At 44.0% G+C, this 20,784-nt stretch overlaps 2 protein-coding genes and 1 long non-coding RNA gene across 5 annotated transcripts in view; 2 read left to right on the top strand and 1 right to left on the bottom strand.

Moving 5' to 3' along the window:
• LOC116526519 (acyl-coenzyme A synthetase ACSM5, mitochondrial-like) overlaps positions 1-4,345 on the top strand; it is a 36,759-nt gene extending 32,414 nt beyond the window's left edge. The window contains 5 exon segments of the mRNA XM_032242857.1: positions 392-519; positions 607-706; positions 3,267-3,386; positions 3,810-3,825; positions 3,828-4,345. Of these exon segments, the coding sequence (XP_032098748.1) occupies positions 392-519; positions 607-706; positions 3,267-3,386; positions 3,810-3,825; positions 3,828-3,865 (402 nt within the window). The 3' untranslated portion in view covers positions 3,866-4,345.
• Positions 704-15,569, bottom strand: LOC116526521. The gene is made up of 3 exons (XR_004258187.1): positions 15,389-15,569; positions 12,906-13,025; positions 704-1,389 (listed from the first exon to the last, which is right to left on the bottom strand). It is a non-coding gene; the product is annotated as an uncharacterized LOC116526521 (long non-coding RNA).
• Positions 15,570-18,999: 3,430 nt separating this feature from the next.
• Positions 19,000-20,784, top strand: part of LOC116526517 (acyl-coenzyme A synthetase ACSM2B, mitochondrial) — a 33,926-nt gene continuing 32,141 nt past the window's right edge. For 2 of the 3 annotated variants that reach the window (XM_032242854.1, XM_032242855.1), the window contains exon 1: positions 19,001-19,792. The gene's annotated coding sequence lies outside the window, so the exon portion shown is untranslated. Of the gene's footprint in view, positions 19,793-20,784 lie in introns of all 3 variants that reach the window. The other variant, XM_032242856.1, reaches the window with a different exon arrangement.

Here is a 20,784-nt window from a genome sequence, read left to right on the forward strand (position 1 = left end):
GCCCGGCCTAGCCCTTCACTTTCTACCCTTAGTGATTCCTGAGTGCAATGAGTATTTGTGTGTTCTTTTGTCCTAAAAAACACAGTCAGTGGTCCTGTGTCCACTCTTCTGCTTTCAACTATGCTTTCTAGACCCCCTTCTAAAGATGTGGTAGGTGGCTGCCCTTAACCATTTGCTGCTGGCAGCTTGATTCCAATCAAAAGAGGGAAACTCCACAACCAAACAGAGCCATAGCTCCCTGTCCAGTGGGGAACTCTGGCCAGGCTGGGCTTTCAGAACTGCTGAACTTTCTGTTGAGCGGTCACCAGCTTCTGACAGGGGGCTCCTAGGGCAGTAGCTGACTTAGCAGCTGTTCCCAGAGGGTCCTTCATTGGCTTTCTTTGTATTTCAGGACAATCCTGAGAAGACCGCTGCATCAGAACAAGGGGACTTTTACATCACAGGGGACCGAGCTCACATGGACAAGGATGGCTACTTTTGGTTCATGGGAAGAAATGATGATGTGATCAGTTCTTCAAGGTCAAGCTGTCTGCATTTCCCTTTTCCCTTTGAAATTTCATGGGGGATGAGGGAAGCCCACTTGAAGAGTTTGTTTTTCCCTTCCAGCTACCGGATTGGGCCTGTTGAAGTGGAAAGTGCCCTGGCAGAGCATCCTGCTGTCCTGGAGTCAGCTGTAGTCAGCAGCCCAGATCCCATCAGGGGAGAGGTAACCAGTGCAGTCAAGAACACGGCCTTCTGCTTCTGTACCCATCAGCACCCATCAGAATAGCAAGAAGGCTCAGATTGTCCTGTATTTCACCTCCATCCATGTGCCACAGAGTTGAAATGCCACCATCAGACACACATTACCCTCGTGAATTTGGAGATACAGTTACTCTCTAGAGGAACACAATGGGAAAACGCCAATGCTTTGCTTTTAAGTGGACACGACTGGGTCCAAAAGAGGCTGGCTATAGGGCAGGAGGTCTTAGGGGGAGGTGCAGACTCTGTCATCCATCCTGTCTAATAAAAAGTCATTTTCCATTTGCAGATGAGGATACAGTGAGCACACCAGACATGGTTGCTAATGGCTCTAACTTGAGAGGGATAGAATATATGCCCCAAATGACCTTGATATATCAGAAAGATGGGCCAAATTTAATAAGCTGGGCTTTCACAGGAGAAATCTTTCTGTGGGTCCCAGAGGAATACATAGTGTGGGAGAGATCAGCTTACAGGCAGACCTAGGTACTTTTTACTGGCTGTATATCCAACATAATCCTAAAGCACAACAGTTACCTTTTGAAAGTTAGTGCAACATCAACCTGCATTCTCAGAAGCATCAGGACTACAGGAGAGATTCTCAAAGTCTGGTTCTTGGACTGCTTGCAACTGTAACATCGGAGATTCCTGTTTAAAATACAAATTTGTAGACCTAAAGTCAGACTTACGGAATCATAATGACTAGGAATGCAGCCCAGAGAATCTGCATTTTAGCCAGCCACTCCTGGCCAAGTGATTCCCCGCTAAAATCTGGGGCAGTTAATATAGAATAAGGGAGGTGTGGAGTACCATCGATGTGCTGAATCAATCACACCTGAAACGTATGCCTAGTTCAGCATGCCATGAGTTAACTGGGACTGTGACAAACATCTGTGTGCTCAAAGTTAATCCATGTATAGTGCTTAGAACTGAGTCTGCTGAGTAGAAGGCTCCCAACAAATGTTTAGTAGTTATAGTAGTAAGAGGAAGCTCTTCCAGAAGTATATCTGTTTGAACATGAAATGGTAGTGCTCTTTCATGCCTGTAGGAAGTATGCAAGGACAGTGGCCTACCCCTTAATAGAATATTGGTTTATTTGTTTTTTGTTTTCTTTTTCTCCTTCTTCTTTTTTTTTTTTTTTTTGACCGTCTTTCTCTGTCTCCAGGCTAGAGTGCAGTGGCAACCTCTGCCTCCTGGGTTCAAGTGATTCTCTTGCCCCAGCCTCCTGAGTAGCTGGGATTACAGGTGCATACCACCATGCCTGACTAATTTTTGTATTTTTAGTAGAGATGCGGTTTCACCATGTTGGCCAGGATGGTCTTGATCTCCTGACCTCATGATCCACCCGCCTCAGCCTCCAAAGTGCTGGGATTGCAGGTGTGAGCCACTGCACCCAGCTAGAATATTGCTGACAGATATGAATGCTGGAATGGATAAACATCCAAGTGACTTTTTATTCCTAACAGAAATCGTGTTCTGTTTGTTGTGCTTGAGTCTGGGACACTTCCTTCCATTGCCACACATGAAGGCAATGTGAGTCTGATGGTGGCATTTCAAATTCATGGCACATGGATGGAGGTGAAATACAGGACAATCTGAGTCTTCCTCTTTGTCCTGTAGGCATAAGACAGCCTGCAGGAAAGATGTGGGCAGAGAGACCCAAGGTGCAGAATGTCCCTTGGGATGTCTGGAACAGATGTGGTGCCATTCAGTGTCTGCTGATTGCAAATGTTCATCCATGTAGAACTCCAAAAATATAGCTCCCCTTGAAAGTGACTGCATTTTCCTCAATCTCTTCTATTCAAACTCATGCCTACCCACCTTTCTTGTTAGGAAAATCTGGAAGTAAATGGACATAGGAGTTTATGAACCTCTTTTCTCCAAAATATTTGCATCTTGAGAGAAGCAATGTTGGCTTCAAATGGTGTCATTCCAAGTATGGGGAGTAATCTGAGAAATAAGGGCCGGGCGCGGTGGCTCACACCTGTAATCCCAGCACTTTGGGAGGCCGAGGCGGGTGGATCACAAGGTCAAGAGATTGAGACCATCCTGGCCAACATGGTGAAACCCTATCTCTACTAAAAAAAATACAAAAATTAGCCAGGTATGATGGCACGTGCCTGTAGTCCCAGCTACTCAGGAGGCTGAGGCAGGAGAATTGTTTGCATCCAGGAGGCGGAAGTTGCAGTGAGCTGAGATCGAGGCACTGCACTCCAGCCTGGTGCCCGGCAACAGAACCAGAATCTGTCTCAAAAAAAAAAAAAAAAAAAAAGAAAGAAAGAAAAAGAAAAAAGAGAAATAGGTAGGAGTTTGAGATCATCCCACAAAGGTTAATGCTCCTAATAGTTGCACCTGGAAAGGCCTGCAACAGAACAATTGTTGTTTGTGTCACTGGCTGTGCCCAAAAAACTGGTAGAACAATGATGATCCAAAGGTAAATGTGGGCATTTATTCAAGTCTCACTTAAAGAGAAAAGAGTTGTTATACAAGGCCTGATCTTTTCTGGGTATTTTGTTTTCCTGCAGGTGGTAAAGGCATTTGTAGTCCTAACTCCAGACTACTCCTCTCATGACCCAGATGCACTGACACGGGAACTCCAGGAGCATGTGAAAAGGGTGACTGCTCCATACAAATACCCCAGGAAGGTAAACATTGGGTTTCTGGTAAGCTGGGAATCAGATGGGCACACTCTGCCTGGGCTCCCATTTAGGGCCAGGCACTGTGCCAGGCACTGGGGATTTGGAGAGGTAACCTTGGCTGCTGCTTCAGTTTTTCTCTGCGTTTCTTCACTTGGGTTCTACCCAAAGAACGTTTTGTTCTGGTTCTAAGAACAGCCTGATCCCTAACCCATAAATCAGATATAAGGGGTGGTGCTTATATTCTGTCCAAACAATCCTGTGCTCCAGGCTCCAGCTGTTTTGCTCCTGGCCATCTGGGGAGAAACCGTGAATCAAGGATGCTTTCCAAGGACAGACAGACAGTAATAGCTTTTTCAAAACAAAAATCTTTTTGAGAAATGATGATTTCCAAGTGTTTTTTGTTTTGTTTGTTTTGTGTTTGGTCGCCAGGTGGCCTTTGTTTCAGAACTGCCAAAGACGGTTTCTGGAAAGATCCAAAGGAGTAAATTGCGAAGTCAGGAGTGGGGGAAATGAGATGCAGCCACAGGAAGGCCCCATAGACCTCTGAAAGCTCCACCTGGAACTAATGGATCACTGGTCAGCCCCCACGGGGAGCATCATCTCTTCAACCCTGAAGATGTTAAAGGCCTGCAGCTTCCAAACGGGCATCCCCAGGATCACTAGGCAATGCTGGAAAGGGCAAAAGAACATCTCTGGCTCCGACCACAGACATGCTGCCCTGCCTAGCAAATGCTCAGTGGCTTCACTTCTCCCTCTGTCTGGGGGGGCAGGCTCAGCATCTGCCCACTTGCCCACTGGTCTCACTTACTAGAGCTTCCAGATTTCCCCCCATAGGACAGGTTACCGTAACCTTGGGGCACTTGTGGTATCATTCTCTGCCAGTGGGAATGTAAAGGCTTCATCCTTAGTATGCGACCATTTGGTAAAAGTATGCAGGACCATAAAATTAGCAATATCCTTTAGCTAAAAAATTCTACCTTTGGGAGTCACCACAAAAGAAAAAAATCAAAATGCAGAAAATGTGTGGCAAACTAAGATAATTATTCAGCATTCTTTAAAAAAGAAAAGAAAAAAATTAACATCCAAACAACAAGATGATTAATAAAATTGTAATAGATTAACTCAATAACATTTTATGTGGCCATTAAAATACTTAAGAGCAGTTTAGTATGTCTTGGGAAAAGCGTAAGCTATATTATTTTTACAAATCATAATGAAAATATGTGCATACTAGAGAATCCCAACTCTGAAAAATAAAGAGAAAACTGTAGTTAATTGTAATTTTCTTTTCCTGGAGACTGAGGAGGGAGGGAGAGAAAATAATGGATGGTAATTTTTCTTCCTTTTCCCACTTCATTTCTGTATTTTCCAAGTTTTTGTCCTAAGGATATACAACTATTTTAATGAAAAAGTTATTTTAAAGAAACCGCATACTGCTTCATGTCTAGTTTTTCCCCCACATACTCACACATTATCCCCAAAGTCTGCTGTGTTATGTCTGTATTAGTTAGCATTATCCAGAGGAAGAGAAGCAATAGGACATATACAGACATAGGAGAGGGGATTTACGATGGGAATTGGCTCACTTGATTTTGGAGGCTGAGAAGTTCCACAATCTGCCATCTGCATGTTGGAGACCCAGAAAAGCCCATGATATGATTCCATTTGAGTCCAAAGGCCTGAGAACCAGGAAAGCCAATGGTGTAACTCCTGTCTGAGTGCAAAAGCTCAAGAACCAGGAGCTTCACCATCTGAGGACAAGAAAATGCAGGTGTTCCAGCCCGAAATGAAGGCGCAAATCTGTCTTTTCTCCTTTTTCTCCTCTTCATGTGCTAATGGATTAGATGATGGCTGCCCACGGGGGTGAGGGCATATCTTCTTAGTCTCTGACTCAGTCTCTAATATCACCTGGAAACACCTCCCAGAAACACACAGAAGTAATGTTCACAGCTATCTGGGGAGTCTTAACCCAGTTAAATTGACACCTAACATTAACCATCACAATGTCTTATCCAGGAGGAGCTTAAGGACCTGAAGCCACGGCCCAGGCCTGCAAACAGGAAAGGGTGGCTCTGGGAGCAACCCTGGAGGAAGAGCCGCAGATGGAAACTGAAGCAATCCCAGTACTGCTGACCCTGCCCCCAACACCTCCATCACCCTCCAGGGAAAATTCATTGAGCACCTACTCAGTCCTGGGCTCTGAGACTACAGTGATACACCAGAGCCATCCTAGTCCCTACCTATGCGAATTTTCTGGGGCTGCCATAACCAAGTACAACAGACCGGGTCATTTAAACAACAGAAATTACTGTCCTCACTGTTCTGGAGGCTGGAGGTCTAGGATCAGGGGTTTGCAGGATCGGTTTCATTCTGAGGATGTCTACTTGGTTTGTAGATGACTGTCTTCTCCCTTTGTCTTCACGTGGTCTTTCGTCTGTGCCTGTATGTCTGGGGACTAAAAACCTCTTTTTCTAAGGACGCTTATCATGTCAGATTGGATTAGGGCCTGCCCTCATAACTTCACTTTAACTTAATTACCTCTTTAAAAACCTTGTCTCCAAAGACAGTCACAATCTGAGGTACTGGGAGGAACTGGGGTATTTGGGGTTAGGACTTCATCATAAGAATTTGGAAGAACAGATTTCAGTCCAAACCCTTGCGGAGTTTAGTCTAGTAGGAAGATTATTATTATTTATTGCAGATTAATGCAAATAAATGTACAACTGTGCTAAACACCATGAAGAAAAGAATATATTTAAGACATAGACTCAGGGGATTGATCAAGACTCAGGGGACTGAGGGTATCAGGGAGGCTTCTATAAGAAAGTCCTGGCCGGGTGCAGTAGTTTACACCTGTAATCCCAACACTTTGGGAGGCCAAGGCAGGTGGATCGCCTGAGGTCAGGAGTTCGAGACCAGCCGGGCCAATGTGGCAAAACCTCGTCTCTCCTAAAAACACAAAAATCAGCCAGGCGTGATGGCATGCACCTATAATCCCAGCTGCTTGGGAGGCTGAGGCAAGAGAATTGCTTGAACCCAGGAGGCAGAGGTTGCAGTAGCTGAGATCATGCCACTGCATTCCAGCCTAGGCGACAGAGTGAAACTCCACCTCAAAAAACAAAAAGAAGAAGAAAGTCCCTGGTAAGCTGAGATTGTAGGAAGAGCGGAGGTACACTAACTAAAGAGATGGGACAAGCTATCTGGACAGAGGATACAGCATGTGGAAAGGCCTTGAGTTGGGAAAGACCAATTTGGGTTTCTAAGAACAGCTCCTGCAAAGCACCAGCTATGTCCAGGTGCAGTTCTAGATGTTTCCACGCTCAACCATCCTGTGGGTAGGTACTGATAAAATCCCCATTTTACACATAGAACAGAGAGGAGAAGCCACTTGCTGTGGTTTACACAGCTAGTATCTCACAGAGCTAGAATTCAAACCCAGGTGGTCCTGCTCTGGCAGCCACAGGCTTCACCCTTCAGCACTGATTCAGGGCAACCCTGGTTTAGGAGTGTTGTCTTCCTTCTGTGACTGCCAGGGAGCCACTGAAAGTTTATTGCAGAGAAGAGATCCTCTTAAGAGATCAGGTCAGGCACGGGGGTTCATGCCTGTAACCTTGGGATGCCAAGGTAGGCAGGCAGATTGCTTGAGCCCAGAAGTTGAGACCAGCCTGGGCAACACAGTGAGACCCCATTTTTACAAAAAAAATAGGTTGGCATAGTGGTAAGTACCTGTAGTAGTCCCAGCTACTTGGGAGGTTGAGGTGGGAGGGTCAATTGAGCCCAAGAGGCAGAGGTCACAGTGAGCTGTGATCACACCAGTGCACTCTAGCCTGGGAGACAGAGGGAGACCCTGTCTCAAAAAAAAAAAAAAAAAAAAAAAAGGCTCAATAGTCCTTTACCAAAAATAGCTTCTTAAAGTGATTTGTGTGTGTGTGTGTGTGTGTGTGTGTGTGTGTGTGTGTGTGTTTTAATGCCCTTTGTCCTCATGGCATTCCTAGGCTGGGCAAACAGTTTATTTTAAAGGTGGGAATCCAGAGAACTGTGGTGATTTGGTGATTTTTCCAAGATCCTGTGCCCTCAATATCATTCCTGCTCTTGGGCTGGGGGATTGGAGAACACATGAGCCTAAAGAGCCTCCAACATGTCAGGAGCCAGAGCTTTCTCTCCTACATCTCTCTGTTTCCTGAAATCCAGGGGCTTAGATGAAAATGACACCTGGAGGAACTGGCACCTGCACCATTGTGTCACTCTGGTTACATGGCTGAGTAGCCTCTAGGCTCTCTACCCTTCCCCCTGAGCCAGGGCAGTCTGTTCTTCTCCAGCTATAGTCATAGCTCCCCATCCAGGGCCTCGGTTCACATTTCAATCAGTACAAGCCCCAGACAGTGAAACCCAATTCCCATTTCCCTTAGCCTCCCACTGATACACCTGGCTCCCCAGCCAATCTTCCTGCAGTCACCTCTGCCCAGCTCAGCTTCAGCAGGAAAAAGCCAACACTCTCAGCTGCAGCTGTACCAGAGGAAATCACAACCATCCACATAGCCCACACTTTTCCTCCAGCACCCCCAGCCCCAGAATCACTGATCATAACAGCAGCACCAACCACTGCTACTGTGACAGGCCAGGTCTCACTAACGTAGACCTCCATAACAATTGCTTCAGTACTGACTGAGTGGCTAAGTTAAATATTAAAAGCTAAAAAAGCCAGTGCCCTTATACAAAGGCTGAAATGTAACCAAAGCCCACAAAGAATTTTTCCTAGGCCTTTCCTGAACCTTAAAGCATGACAAAATAACAAAGGAATTCTTAGCAGGACCCATTTATGGTTAAGTTTTATTGGGGGTCTGAAGAAACTCCTCAGGCTTCCACAAACAAGTTTATTTGGGAATCTGAAGGAACTCTCCAAACCTCTATGATTTAGCAGGAGACAAGATAAGAGTAATCACCCCAGCACTTGGGCCCACTAAGTAAATTTACTGAGGCTCCAGAATAAGGTCTTCAGGACTCAGACCTCAGCTATAGATTAAAAGAAATTAATCACTTATGTATTTAAGTGAATACACACTTACACATAGCCGTGTAGCTTAGAAAGTATATTAGCTCTGGAAAACTTTGTGATTTTGAGTTGGTGTGGTGATAATTTCCAGGCCTTCTCTCTGTAACTAGTTGCAGAAATAAAAACTCTCTTCCTCCCCAGTTCATCTGCATCTCGCTGTTGGGTCATGAGAAATAGCAGCCCGACCCTCAGTTTGGTCCAGAGCACTATCACCATCACTTTATGGAAAATATATTCTATGCCAGGCATTGTGCTACAGTTTTTGCAGAAATCGAACTCATATTCTCTACCTTTACTTTCGCCCTGCTCTCATGCATGTAGCCCTATCCACATACTATTTGCACTATAATTAAACTCACTTTAAAAAAAAAGTCTTTGGCCGGGCGCGGTGGCTCAAGCCTGTAATCTCAGCACTTTGGGAGGCCGAGGCGGGTGGATCACGAGGTCAAGAGATCGAGACCATCCTGGTCAACATGGTGAAACCCTGTCTCTACTAAAAATACAAAACATTAGCTGGGCATGTTGGCGCGTGCCTGTAATCCCAGCTACTCAGGAGGTTGAGACAGGAGAATTGCCTGAACCCAGGAGGCGGAGATTGCGGTGAGCTGAGATCGCGCCATTGCACTCCAGCCTGGGTAACAACAGCGAAACTCCGTCTCAAAAAAAAAAAAAAAAAAGTCTTCACCTCGTGCAATATAATATTCCTAAAAGGACAAGTCTGTAGGCCAAGTGCAGTGGCTCACACCTGTAATCCCAGCACTTTGGGAGGCCGAGGCAGGTGGATAACCTGATGTTAGGAGATCAAGACCTGCCTGGTCAACATGGCAAAATTCTGCCTCTACTGAAAATATAATATTATCCAGGCATGGTGGTGCATGCCTGTAGTCCCAGCTACTTGGAAGGCTGAGGCAGGAGAATTGTCTGAACCTGGTAGGCAGAGGTTGTAGTGGGCTGAGATGGTGCCATTGCACTCCGGACTGGCTGACAAGAAGGAAACTTTGTCTCAAAAAAAAAAAAAAAAGGACAAGTCTGGAATTATTTTCTTAATGCATATCCATATAATCATGAACATGAAAACTGCTTGACTAAAACCACCTTGCAAAACCTATTTTGGAGAAAACTGATGTAACCCAATATGCATTTATCTCTGTGAGCAGAGGGATGACTTTGAATAGAATGAGAGGCAGGTTGTCCTAAGCAGTTTTCAGCTTGAGTTTTCCTTTTGGCCAAGTGATTTTGGGGGCCCAAGATATTTTCCTTTCACAGGGGAAACACCAGTATTCCTTTACAATGCAAGATATAGACTCTAGAGTCACACTGATGCTTGAATATCAGCTCCTGCACTTTCTATCTGTGCAGCACTGAGCATGATATTCAACCTCTTTGTACCTCATTGCTCCAGTCAATCAAATAGGGGCGATGTAACATCTACTGATTGGGTTGTTCTGAGAATCAAATGGGTTTATATTTCTTTTTTCTTTTTTCTTTTTTTTGAGGCAGAATTTTGCTCTTGTTGCCCAGGCTGGGGTGCAATGGCGTGATCTCGGCTCACCATAACCTCTGCCTCCCGGGTTCAAGCGATTCTCCTGCCTCAGCCTTCCAAGTAGCTGGAATCACAGACGTGGGTTGCCACGCCCAGTTAATTTTGTATTTTTAGGAGAGACAGGGTTTCTCTATGTTGGCCAGGCTGGTCTGGAACTCCTGACCTCAGGTGATCAGCACTTTGGGAGGTAATCCCAGCCTCCCAAAGTGCTGGGAGTGCTGGAATTACAGGCGTGAGCCACCATGCCCAGCCAAGAGTTTGTATTTCTAAAGTGTACAGATAAGTGCCCAGAGCTGTTAGTTATTAGCACAAGTTATTTTCTTGAAATACCTGCCCACCAGTGCTGTGGTGGAACACAGCCCCTCAGCCCTTCCTAAAAGACAAACAATTCTGCCTTTGCAAAAATCATAACTGAGGAAATTATGACAGTGAAAGAGATCAGACCTAACCGACCCCATCTTCCTTCTAATCTCTAAGCTGCCTTTGTTCATTCCTTGGCATAGGCCAAACTAGCCTTGGGAAGTAATTTAGTTTATAGTTTAAACTCTGAAACAAAATTGATAATAACGCTTTCCCCCAAAACCCCTTCTTGCCTGGGGACCAGTCTCCCTTTGTAGGACTAACACATTAGCTACAAGATTAGAAATTACACAGTTCGAGGCCAAGCAGCCTCTGGTTTCAAGAGTCTGAACCTCCCCAAATTGCTCCTGGGAATAACATTACTGTTGCAAAACCTTAGATCAGTGCTTGCGATATTTTGCATTCCGATGCAGCAGATGACACCAACGAGACCGATAACCTGGCTCAGCCGGTTTTGCAATCCCACCCAGCAACAAATGTCAGCAAGATGAACTCACTTTGATCCTCTATGATTTCTTCTTCATCCTGACCAACCAGCACTCCCCACTTTCAGAGCCCTTACCCACCAAATTATCCTTAAAATCTCTGATTCCCAAATGCTTGGAGAAATTGATTTGAGTAATAACAAAACTCTGGTCTCCTGCATAGCTGGCTCTGTGTGAATTACTCTTTCGGCATGGCAATTCCCCTGTCTGGATAAATAGGCTCTGCCTAGTCAGTAGGCAATGTGAGCCCATTGGGTGGTTACAATTCCCTTCCATCAAGCCCACCTGCTGGCTTTTTCAGTAGCCTTTTGTCATATACAGGCTGGAGGTGGGTGAAGCTCCAAAGTCAAGTTGGGATTACTTCTGAGTATGTCATGTGGCACCCTCTCATTAAACTGCAGTTATCTGTTATCCTGGTCTCCCCTTGGAGCTTCAGCCAAGATTCTGAGACAACAGAGGAATCCCCATTTAACATTCTCTTTCATGGGTGTCATAGCTCATTGCTATTGCTTATTGTTTTATGTTTGTTTTGCCTGTCTTTCCTAGTAGATTGTGGACTCTTCTAAATCATGGGCTAGATCACAGTCTTGTCTGTCATCCTAATGCCCATATCGGGACCTGCTGCCTAGTAGGTATCAGTAAATAGTCATTGAATGGATGGATGAATGAATGAATGAATGAATGAAAAATACAATAATAATTGAGGAGAACAGGAAGCTGAGGAGGTGTCCAGCACAAATTACACCTGAAGACTGTTCACCTCTTTTTTCTCTTCAGATGAATGTATCTGTTTCTTTTCTTGAATGCTAAAAAATTCCCAATAGAAATCTAACAGTCTTACTTTGTAGACAGGCAGGTGACTTTCCCTCTCTAAGCCTCTTTTTCCACATCTCTATACTTTTGCACAAATCTAATTTAAAAAATTAGAGTATGTCAGATGGTGTCAGTGCTAAGGAGGAAAATAAAGTACAAGTGGTGAATAGGAGGGTGGTGCGGGATTTTAAATAGTGTAGCCAGGAAAGGATTTGTGAAGATGATGTTTGAGCAAACTGAAAGGTGAGGGAGCAAGCTGTGCAGATGTGGAGGTCAGGGAGGATACTGTCCCAGAGACAGAAAGGCAGGTTCAAAGGCCCTGAGACAGAAAAAATCACCTGGTAATCCCCATTTTACAGAAGAGAAATCTGAGGCTCAGAAAGGTGGATTCAGTTGCCCAAACTTGCCCAGCTGTTTTCAGAGCTGCTGCAGAGATGGGATTTGAATGCCAGGCCCGTCAACATCAAAACATGCATTTGTTTCTCAGTTTCCCATATTTTTCAATTCAGACACTGAGGATGCAGGTGTTGGGGCATCAGCAGAGTGGTTAAGAGTTAGGCATGATGTGAAACAGGCCTGGGTTCAAGTCTTGTGGTGCCAGTTGCCTCCTTGGGCGGCTGACTTAAACTGTCTGAGCCTCAGTTTCCACATGCTGAAATGGGGATGATAATAGATAACTGCTAGAGGTGGTTAAATGAAACACCTGCATAATTTGTGGCACACTAAATGCTGTCTCTCTCTCTCTCTCTCTATATATATATATATAGATATATAGATAGATAGATAGATAGATATTTTGAGATGGAGTTTCACCCTTGTTGCCCAGACTGGAGTGCAATGGCACGATCTTTGCTCCTCGCAACCTCTGCCTCCTGGGTTCAAGTGATTCTCCTGCTCAGCCTCATGAGTAGCTGGGATTATAGGCACCCACCACCACGCCCAGCTAATTTTTGTATTTTTAAAGTGGAGATGGGGTTTCACCACGCTGGCCAGGCTGGTCTTGAATTCCTGATCTTGTGATCCACCCTCCTCAGCCTCCCAAAGTCCTGGGATTACAGGCATGAGCCACTGCGCCCAACCAATAAATGTTATTCCTACTTGCTATTACTCAGTTCGCAATCCCATTTTCAGTAGGGGACATTAAGATCTCCCACCCCAGACGACTGGTGAGTTTCCCACCTTCATGCATGTGGTTTCTGGATGAGTTGCCTCACAAAAGCTGCCATTAATCATAGAGATAGCAGTTTCTTTCCAAAGCACTAATTATGTACCTGGTATTTCTCATGTGCCTCGGCTCTTCAAACTGCAGTGAACAAACTTCGTGGAAGAGAAAAAAAGTGGAACTCCAGAGAGCTGAAACCACAGCCACTTGTCAGATGCAGCCCCCAACTCTAAAAGTGAGAAGCAGAGGCATGGTTATCTCCTGAAGCACATGGATACTTTGGAACAGGTTTTTTAGATCAAACATAAGGCTTTGCAGAAATCTAGCATTTTGCCTTGTTCTCCACCTCTAAGAGTCTTAAAGGTGCAGCGTCACACTCCTCTGGCATCAGGACAAGTGAAAAGCCTCCAGGATTGTCTTACCCAGGCTTTACTGTAACCCTACCAGATAGATGCTATTTTTATCCCCATTTTGTACAGGAAGAAGCTGAGACACAGCAGGTCAGTGTGTGTGTTCATTTGGTAAGTGGTACAGCAAGGATTTTAAATAAGTCTTCTGATGGCAATTCTCAGGGATTGTCTCTTGCCCTAGGCTGCCTTTAAAACCTTGGATCCATCCAGCCAGGCCACCAAAGACTTCCTGAGACAATCAGAGGTGGAACGTGATAAAGAAAATCTTGTTTTTCCCAGGATGGTTCTGATTCCTGACTCAAAACCTCCTGCCCGGGGAAATTTTGAGCCCCCACCATGGAGTTCTGCTCCCAGAGTTTCTCCAGCAACTCCAGCACTTTTTCTATTTTCCCCAAACACTGAGTCCCCATTGTGGGTCAGATTCTAGGGACACAGAGGCACCCAGTTGATTGTGCACAGCCTCCAACAGTGACCATTTCAGATTCTTTTCTTTTAAAATGGCTCTTTGCAGAAACATGGTGTTCCCTGCCACATGTGTACCTATGCAACAATCTTGCATGTTCTTCACATGTACCCCAAAACCTAAAATGCAATAAAAACAAAAACAAAAAAGAAGTACACTGGACTTTGAAGTCAGATCTGAGTCCTCCTGTAGCACTTACCAGCTGTGGGAGCTTAGCTAAGTTGCTTGTCCTCTCTGGCCTCAATTTACTTATCTATAAAATGGGGCTCTGGATACCTCTCCTGCATAGTTCCTGTTAAGATTACATGTGAGCACATCTATTCAACACTGAAGATATAAGCTAGCTGTTATCCTTTTAAAAAAGTCATCAGGAAAATTTTGATTTTCCACCTCACAGATTTCCCACTGGAATATGCTATCCTGAAAAGTGTCTAAAGGACAAAATTTGAAAAACAGAAAGAAAGGAAAAGAAACTCAGTAAAGTCCAGCATCATGACTTGGCAGTGTCCCCAGTGGCCAGGTCCAAGGGACCATTCAGGGAGGTGTTTTCAGACCATTGTAAATAGTGTGAGTGCTATTTAGGACTTGCACACAGACACATGTACACACACACAAATACAAATACAGACACACATACATCTGCAATTTCACTGCCACGCATAGACACACATGCAAGCACACACTAATATCTAGTCACACTTCTAGCCCCCCCACACTCACACACATGAATACACACACTTAACACTTACAGTGCCAAACTCACAGATACATAGACGTACACTAAACTACAGAGCTACATACACACGACAGTCACAAACATAATCACATACACATTTGCACACATATATTCACACACATCCACATCTACCAACACACATGCATGCAAGTATACTTAAACACCTGTACACCTGCTCACATAGCACTACACACACTTGCACACAAATGCACATACACAGTCTCACACACGCCCATGTACTGACACACTCATAGACACACGTGCACAAACACGTGCACAATCTCACACACATCTTCACACACAGAACCACACACACACATAACAGCTATACATACATCCCACACAGTCACATGTGCACACATAAAAACATACATACACGCACTTAGGCTATCTCAATACACAGCTACACACTTCACACAGGCACACACATTGTTATAACAACATGTTTTCTTTTCTTTACAGCCCTTATTTATTCACTCAGCTATTTACTGAGTACTTACTGTGTGCTAGCTACTGTTAAAAGTCCTTGAGCTAACTCATTGAACAAAATGGGCAAAAGAAAAAAAAATCTGTCTTCATGAAGCTTAGATTCTAATGGAAGGAGAGAGAGGCAAAAATAGTAAGTAGATAGCTTAGCAGGAAGTGAGTATTAGGGAAAATAGTGCCTAGTAATGAGGAGGAGGAGGAGGAAAAACCAACTTGGAGGTGGGTTGCCATTTTAAGAAGGCAGTCAAGGTAAGCTTCATTTAGAATCTGACAAAAATATTTGGCAAAGAAATAAAGCAGGAAGGGGAGTTATACATGCAGATATCTGTGAAAAATCAGTCTCAGAAGAGGAAACAGCAAGTGCAGATACTCTAAGACAGAGGTGCGCCTTCAAGGAACAGGAAGAAAGCCAGCGTAACTGATGTGCAGTGAATAAGAGGCAAAGGAACAGGACATCAAACCAGAGATGAAAAGAGTGTGTGAAGATCATACAGGACCTTGAATAATGAAGTAAAAACTCTGATGTTAGTTTTGCAGGACACTGAGATTCACTGGTGGGTTCTGAGCAGAGGTGTGACATGATCTGACCTCTGACTTACCCTTCACAGTATTTAAAATGAACGTAATCATTTTACATGTTATTCTCTGTCTCATTTCCGAACAGGAATGAATCTGGCATGGTCACCTCTGTGTCTACCTGAGAGTAGCACTCAGTCAATATTTGTTGACTAACTGATAAGGACAGACATTTCTGAGAAGAAAAGTGTTCTGGGGTGCTCCAGTTTGGATGTTTGCTCCCAACAAACCTCATGTTGAAATTTGAGGTGGAGCCTAACAGGTGTTTGAATCATGAGGAAGGATCCCTCATGAATACATGAATGACTTCCCATGGGAGTGAGTGAGTCCAATCCTATTATTTCCCACAAGAGCTGGTTGTTGCAAAGAGCCTGACAATTCCCCACTGTCTCTCTTGCTTCGTCTCTCACCATGTCATCCATGCACACACCAGCTCTCTTTCACCTCTTACCATAAATAGAAGCATCCTGAGGCCCTTGCCAGATGCAGATGATCAATCTTGAAATTTCTAGCCATCAGAATCATGGGCCTCATAAACATTTTGGAAATAAATTACCCAGCCTCAGATATTTCTTTCTTTCTTTCTTTCTTTCTTTCTTTCTTTTTTTTTTTTTTTGAGATAGAGTCTCGCTCCATCGCCAGGCACTGGGCTGGAGTGCAGTGGCGCAATCTTGGCTCACTGCAACCTCCACTTCCTGGATTCAGGCAATTCTCCTGCCTCAGCCTCCCGAGTAGCTGGGACTACAGGGGTGCGCCACCACGCCTGACTAATTTTTGTATTTTTAGTAGAGACAGGGTTTCACCATGTTGGCCAGGATGGTCTTGATCTCTCGACCTCATGATCCACCCGCCTCGGCCTCCTAGAGTGCTGATATTACAGGCGTGAGCCACCGTGCCTGGCCTCAGATATTTCTTTATAGCAACAAAAAATGGACTAAAACAGAAAACTGGTGCCAGGGAGTAGGGTGTTCTGTAAAGATATCTGAAAATGTGGAAGCAGCTTTGGAACTGAACAATGAAAAGGGGTTGGAAGAATTTGGAGGGCTCAGAAGAAGACAAAGAGTTGAGGGAAAGTTTGGAATGTCTTAGAGATTGGCTAAATGATTGTGATCCAAAATGCTGTCAACCTAAAATAATCAGAAGACTCAATATCTAGTTAAAAGAACTCATTCAAGCACAGAGTATGAGTGCAGTCATCCAAGGAGCACAGCTATTCCTATGAATGTTGAGCAGTGCTCTTGGTGGAGGGGAAAATGAGGATTGCTTGTACTGGCAAAATGAAGTTGCTGAACAAAATTACAACACTTTGATTTGATTGGTGGCCAGGCATAATGGCTCACGCCTGTAATCCTAGCACTTTGGTAAGCTGAGGCAGGCAGATTGCCTGAGCTCAGGAGTTCGAGACCAGCCTGGGCAACATGGTGAAACACTGTTTTGACTAAAAAAATACAAAACATTAGCTGGGCATGGCAGCGTACACCTGTAGTCCCAGCTACTTGGGAGGCTGAGGCAGGAAAATTGCTTGAACCTGACAGGCAGAGGTTGCAGTGAGCTGAGATCATGCCACTGCCCTCCAGCCTGGGCGACAAAGCAAAACTCTGTCTCTGAGAAAAGAAAAAAAAAGTTTTGATTGGCTACTTTTGATTACACTCTAAGAGGAGAGTTTAATATCCTGTTAAAAGGAGACAGTCACAAAGGCACAAAGGTCTCTATCTTCACACTGTTTAGCTCAGGTTTAATTAAAGACAAGTCTAGTTAATGTAAAACATCTCAAGACAAAGGTCAGAAAGCAAGAGTCATGCACCAGAGTCGGGGGAACTTGTGTTACATAAGTCAACTTGCAAGGCCTAAATTTTCCCTTTTGTATGATAAATCTGGAAGGTCCTAAATTTTATTCTAGTTTATTTATTTAGTTATGTATATATGTATTATGTATTTATTTGTTTGGTTATTTAATTGAGATGGGGTTTCCTTCTTGTTGCACAGGCTGGAGTGCAATGGTGCAATCTCGGCTCACCGCAACCTCCACCTCCCGGGTTCAAGTGATTCTCCTGCCTCAGCCTCCCAGGTAGCTGGACTTACAGGCATGCACCATCATGCCTGGCTAATTTTTTGTATTTTTAGTAAAGATGAAGTTTCTCCATGTTGGTCAGGCTAGTCTCAAACTCCCAACCTCAGGTTATCTGCCTGCCTCAACCTCCCAAAGTGCTGGGATTATAGGCATGAGCCACTGCCCCGGCCCTAAATTTTATTTTTTTTACAATGCTGAGAGAAATATAGACAGTACAGGCCATGATGGAAAGTCATAGAAATGGGAACTGGAGCAAAGTTCATCCATGCAACTCTGTAGCAAAGAGCACAGGTGCATTGTGCTCATGCCCTAAGGCTTTGTGGAAAGCTGAACTAAGAGTGATGACTTATGATGTATGGTGGAAGAGATATCTAAGCAGCAAAGTGTTGAAGAAGTGTTCATGGTTGCTTTTAACAGCTTATGCTAAATCTTGACAGCAAAGGACTGACCTAAAGTCTGCATTTATAATTAAAGACGAAGAAGATCATTAAAATTTGGAAAATTCTTCGACATAGTGGTAGAGAAGTAAAGAGAATCTTCAGGAGAGGAGTCCAAGGATGTGTCAGAACAAAATATGCTAAAGCATGACTAAAAGGTGGCCTGGTGCTAATAAGATAATAGAAAGAAAGTTCCAAAGGTATGTTAGAAACCTTTGATGTTGCTCCTCCCATCACAGGCCCAGAGACCAAAAAAGACAGAATGGTTTTATTCTACTGCTTCCTTGCACCACCTCAGGATGCTGCTCCCTGAATCCAGGCTGCTCCAGACTAACCGTGGCTCAAATTACCCCCAAGCACTGCTCAAGCAACTGCTCTAGAGAATGCAAGCCATAAACTTTGGCAGTGTCGACATGGTTTTCATTCTGCAGGCACCCAGAATGTAGGAGCCATAGATGCTTTGTGGCTTCCCTAACTTTCAGAGGATGTATTGGAAAGTCTGGATGCACAGGCACAAAATATGGGGCTAGATCCTGCCTCATGAAGCCATGGAAGTGGGGCCACCTTCAAGACACAGAACTGTAGAATCACCAATTTGCCACTCTAGCCTGAGAGAGCTGAAGCATGGGCTGAGACCAGCTTTAAGGCAATGTTAGCCAGGCATGGTGTCTCATACCTGTAATCTTTGGGAGGCCAAGATGAGAGGATCACTTAAGTTCAGGAGTTTGAGACCAGCCTGAACAACAATAGTGAGACCCAGTCTCTACAAAACATTAAAAAATTAGCTGGGCATAATGGCATGTGCCTGTAATCCCAGATGCTCAGGAAGCTGAGGTGGGATGGTTGCTTGAGCCTGATAGTTGGAGGCTGCAAAATGCTGTGATCACACTACTGCACTCCAGCCTGAGCAACAGAGAGACGCTGTTTCAAAAAAAAACAAATATAAAGGGACATAAAGAGTTGATTTTCCCTGTTGAGTTTTGGACTTAGCACAGTGTTGGGTTGGAACAGGGAAGAGAATGCATCAGACTCTGAACATAGCCTGAAGGTGGATCTGATGGCTTTTTCACATCCATGTATGAAAGAAAAGAGTGAGGGAAGTCTTCAAGATTTGATGTTGGAAGAACTTGAAGAATAGGAGTGTCATTTGCTGAGATGGATAAAACCACACCTGGAATGGGGGAGGACAGGGAAGGATAAGATCAACAAAGTATGCTGGAACAAAGTATGTTTGAGATCCCTGTTAAACATCCAGGTGAAGTCAAGTAGATGAGGACACAGGAGAGAAATCCAGGCTGGAGACACACATGTGGGGGCCATTGGCAAGCCACATGGTATCCAAGCTATGACAGTTGTTGAGATAATGTACAGAGTGAACATGGATAAAGATGAGGGGGAATAAGCAAAAGAGATGGAAAACCAGTCAAAAGTGATATGATGGGACCAAGCAAAGCAAAGAATTAAAAGAGCGTTCATCAAGCCTATGTGAGCTCCATTTCTCTCTGTTTGGCTGAAGCAATAATTTTCTGTCATTCCTGGGCATAAACCTGCCTCAGGCCCCTTGGACTGAAAGTGCAAATCAAGTTGGCCTCAAATGCTCTAATGTTGTAAAGTTTATAAACTTGGCTAGGAGGATGTTACCCTTTGTAAGCCACCAAAGTTACCCTACGTCAATAATTAGCTGATTCTGACTGGGGATTCTGAAGCTGTCTGAGTTATATGCTCTCTTCCAAGGCTGTAGGAATTCTGGAGCTGCTGGCTGGAGAGGAGGGTGGATCAAGCTCTCCCTAGAAAGACATCCTGAGAGAAATTTGTAGGTAAGGACTGTTTCAAGGAATGGGCTGATGGGTCATAATCCATGATAACCTCACTAATTTTTCAGTCACGGCTAGTGAGAAGAGCGAAAATCCCCATAGAAAAGCAGAAATTCCTAGGGGCCGTGAAAGAGTATAGCTGTCAAGTCTCAGTGAGGAGGCAACACTAAGCAGAGGAAAAGGCACATTTATCACAGTAATAGGGAGGGATGTGGGCAGCTAGAAGAAGGTGGTCACAGGGGGCTGGGAGTTCAGTGGTGGTCAGAGAAGGATGCATCTTAGAGGTGAGGCCAGAAGAATGAGGAAGAGCCTATTATGGAAAAAGAGAGTGACCAGCAGGTACAAAAGCCATGTGTAGTTCTGCTCAGGAGTTGGTATGGAAATCTTCAATTCTTATTCTATTCTATAAAAAAGTAGGAGACAGAAGTATCAGATACATTGATGGTTAATACTGAGTGTCAATTTGATTAAATTGAAGGATACAAAGTATTGATTGAATTGAAGGATACAAAGTATTGATCCTCGGTGTTTCTGTGAGAGTGTGGCCAAAAGTGATTAGCATTTGAGTCAGTGGACTGGGAAAGGCAGACCCACCCTTAATCTGGGTGGGCACCATCTAATCAGCTGCCAGTAAGGCTAGAATATAAGCAGGTAGAAAAATGTGAAGAAAGACTGGCATAGTCTTCCAGCCTATATCTTTCTCCCATGCTGGATGCTTCCTGTCCTAAAACATTGGACTCCAAGTTCTTCCATTTTGGAAGTCAGACTGGCTCTCCTTGCTCCTTAGCCTGCAGATAGCCTATTGTGGGGCCTTGTGGGACTTTGCAATTGTGTGAGTTAATATTTATATATTAACATAAATATATATTAATATAAATATATAATTTATTATATATTATTAATTATATTATTATTAATTATATATAATTAATTATATTATTATTTATATATTAATTATATATTATTAATTATATATTAATATAAATATATAATTT

This window comes from Sapajus apella, unplaced genomic scaffold (assembly GCF_009761245.1).
Source record: "Sapajus apella isolate SASKATOON/1434 unplaced genomic scaffold, GSC_monkey_1.0 scaffold51, whole genome shotgun sequence".
NCBI lineage: Eukaryota > Metazoa > Chordata > Mammalia > Primates > Cebidae > Sapajus > Sapajus apella.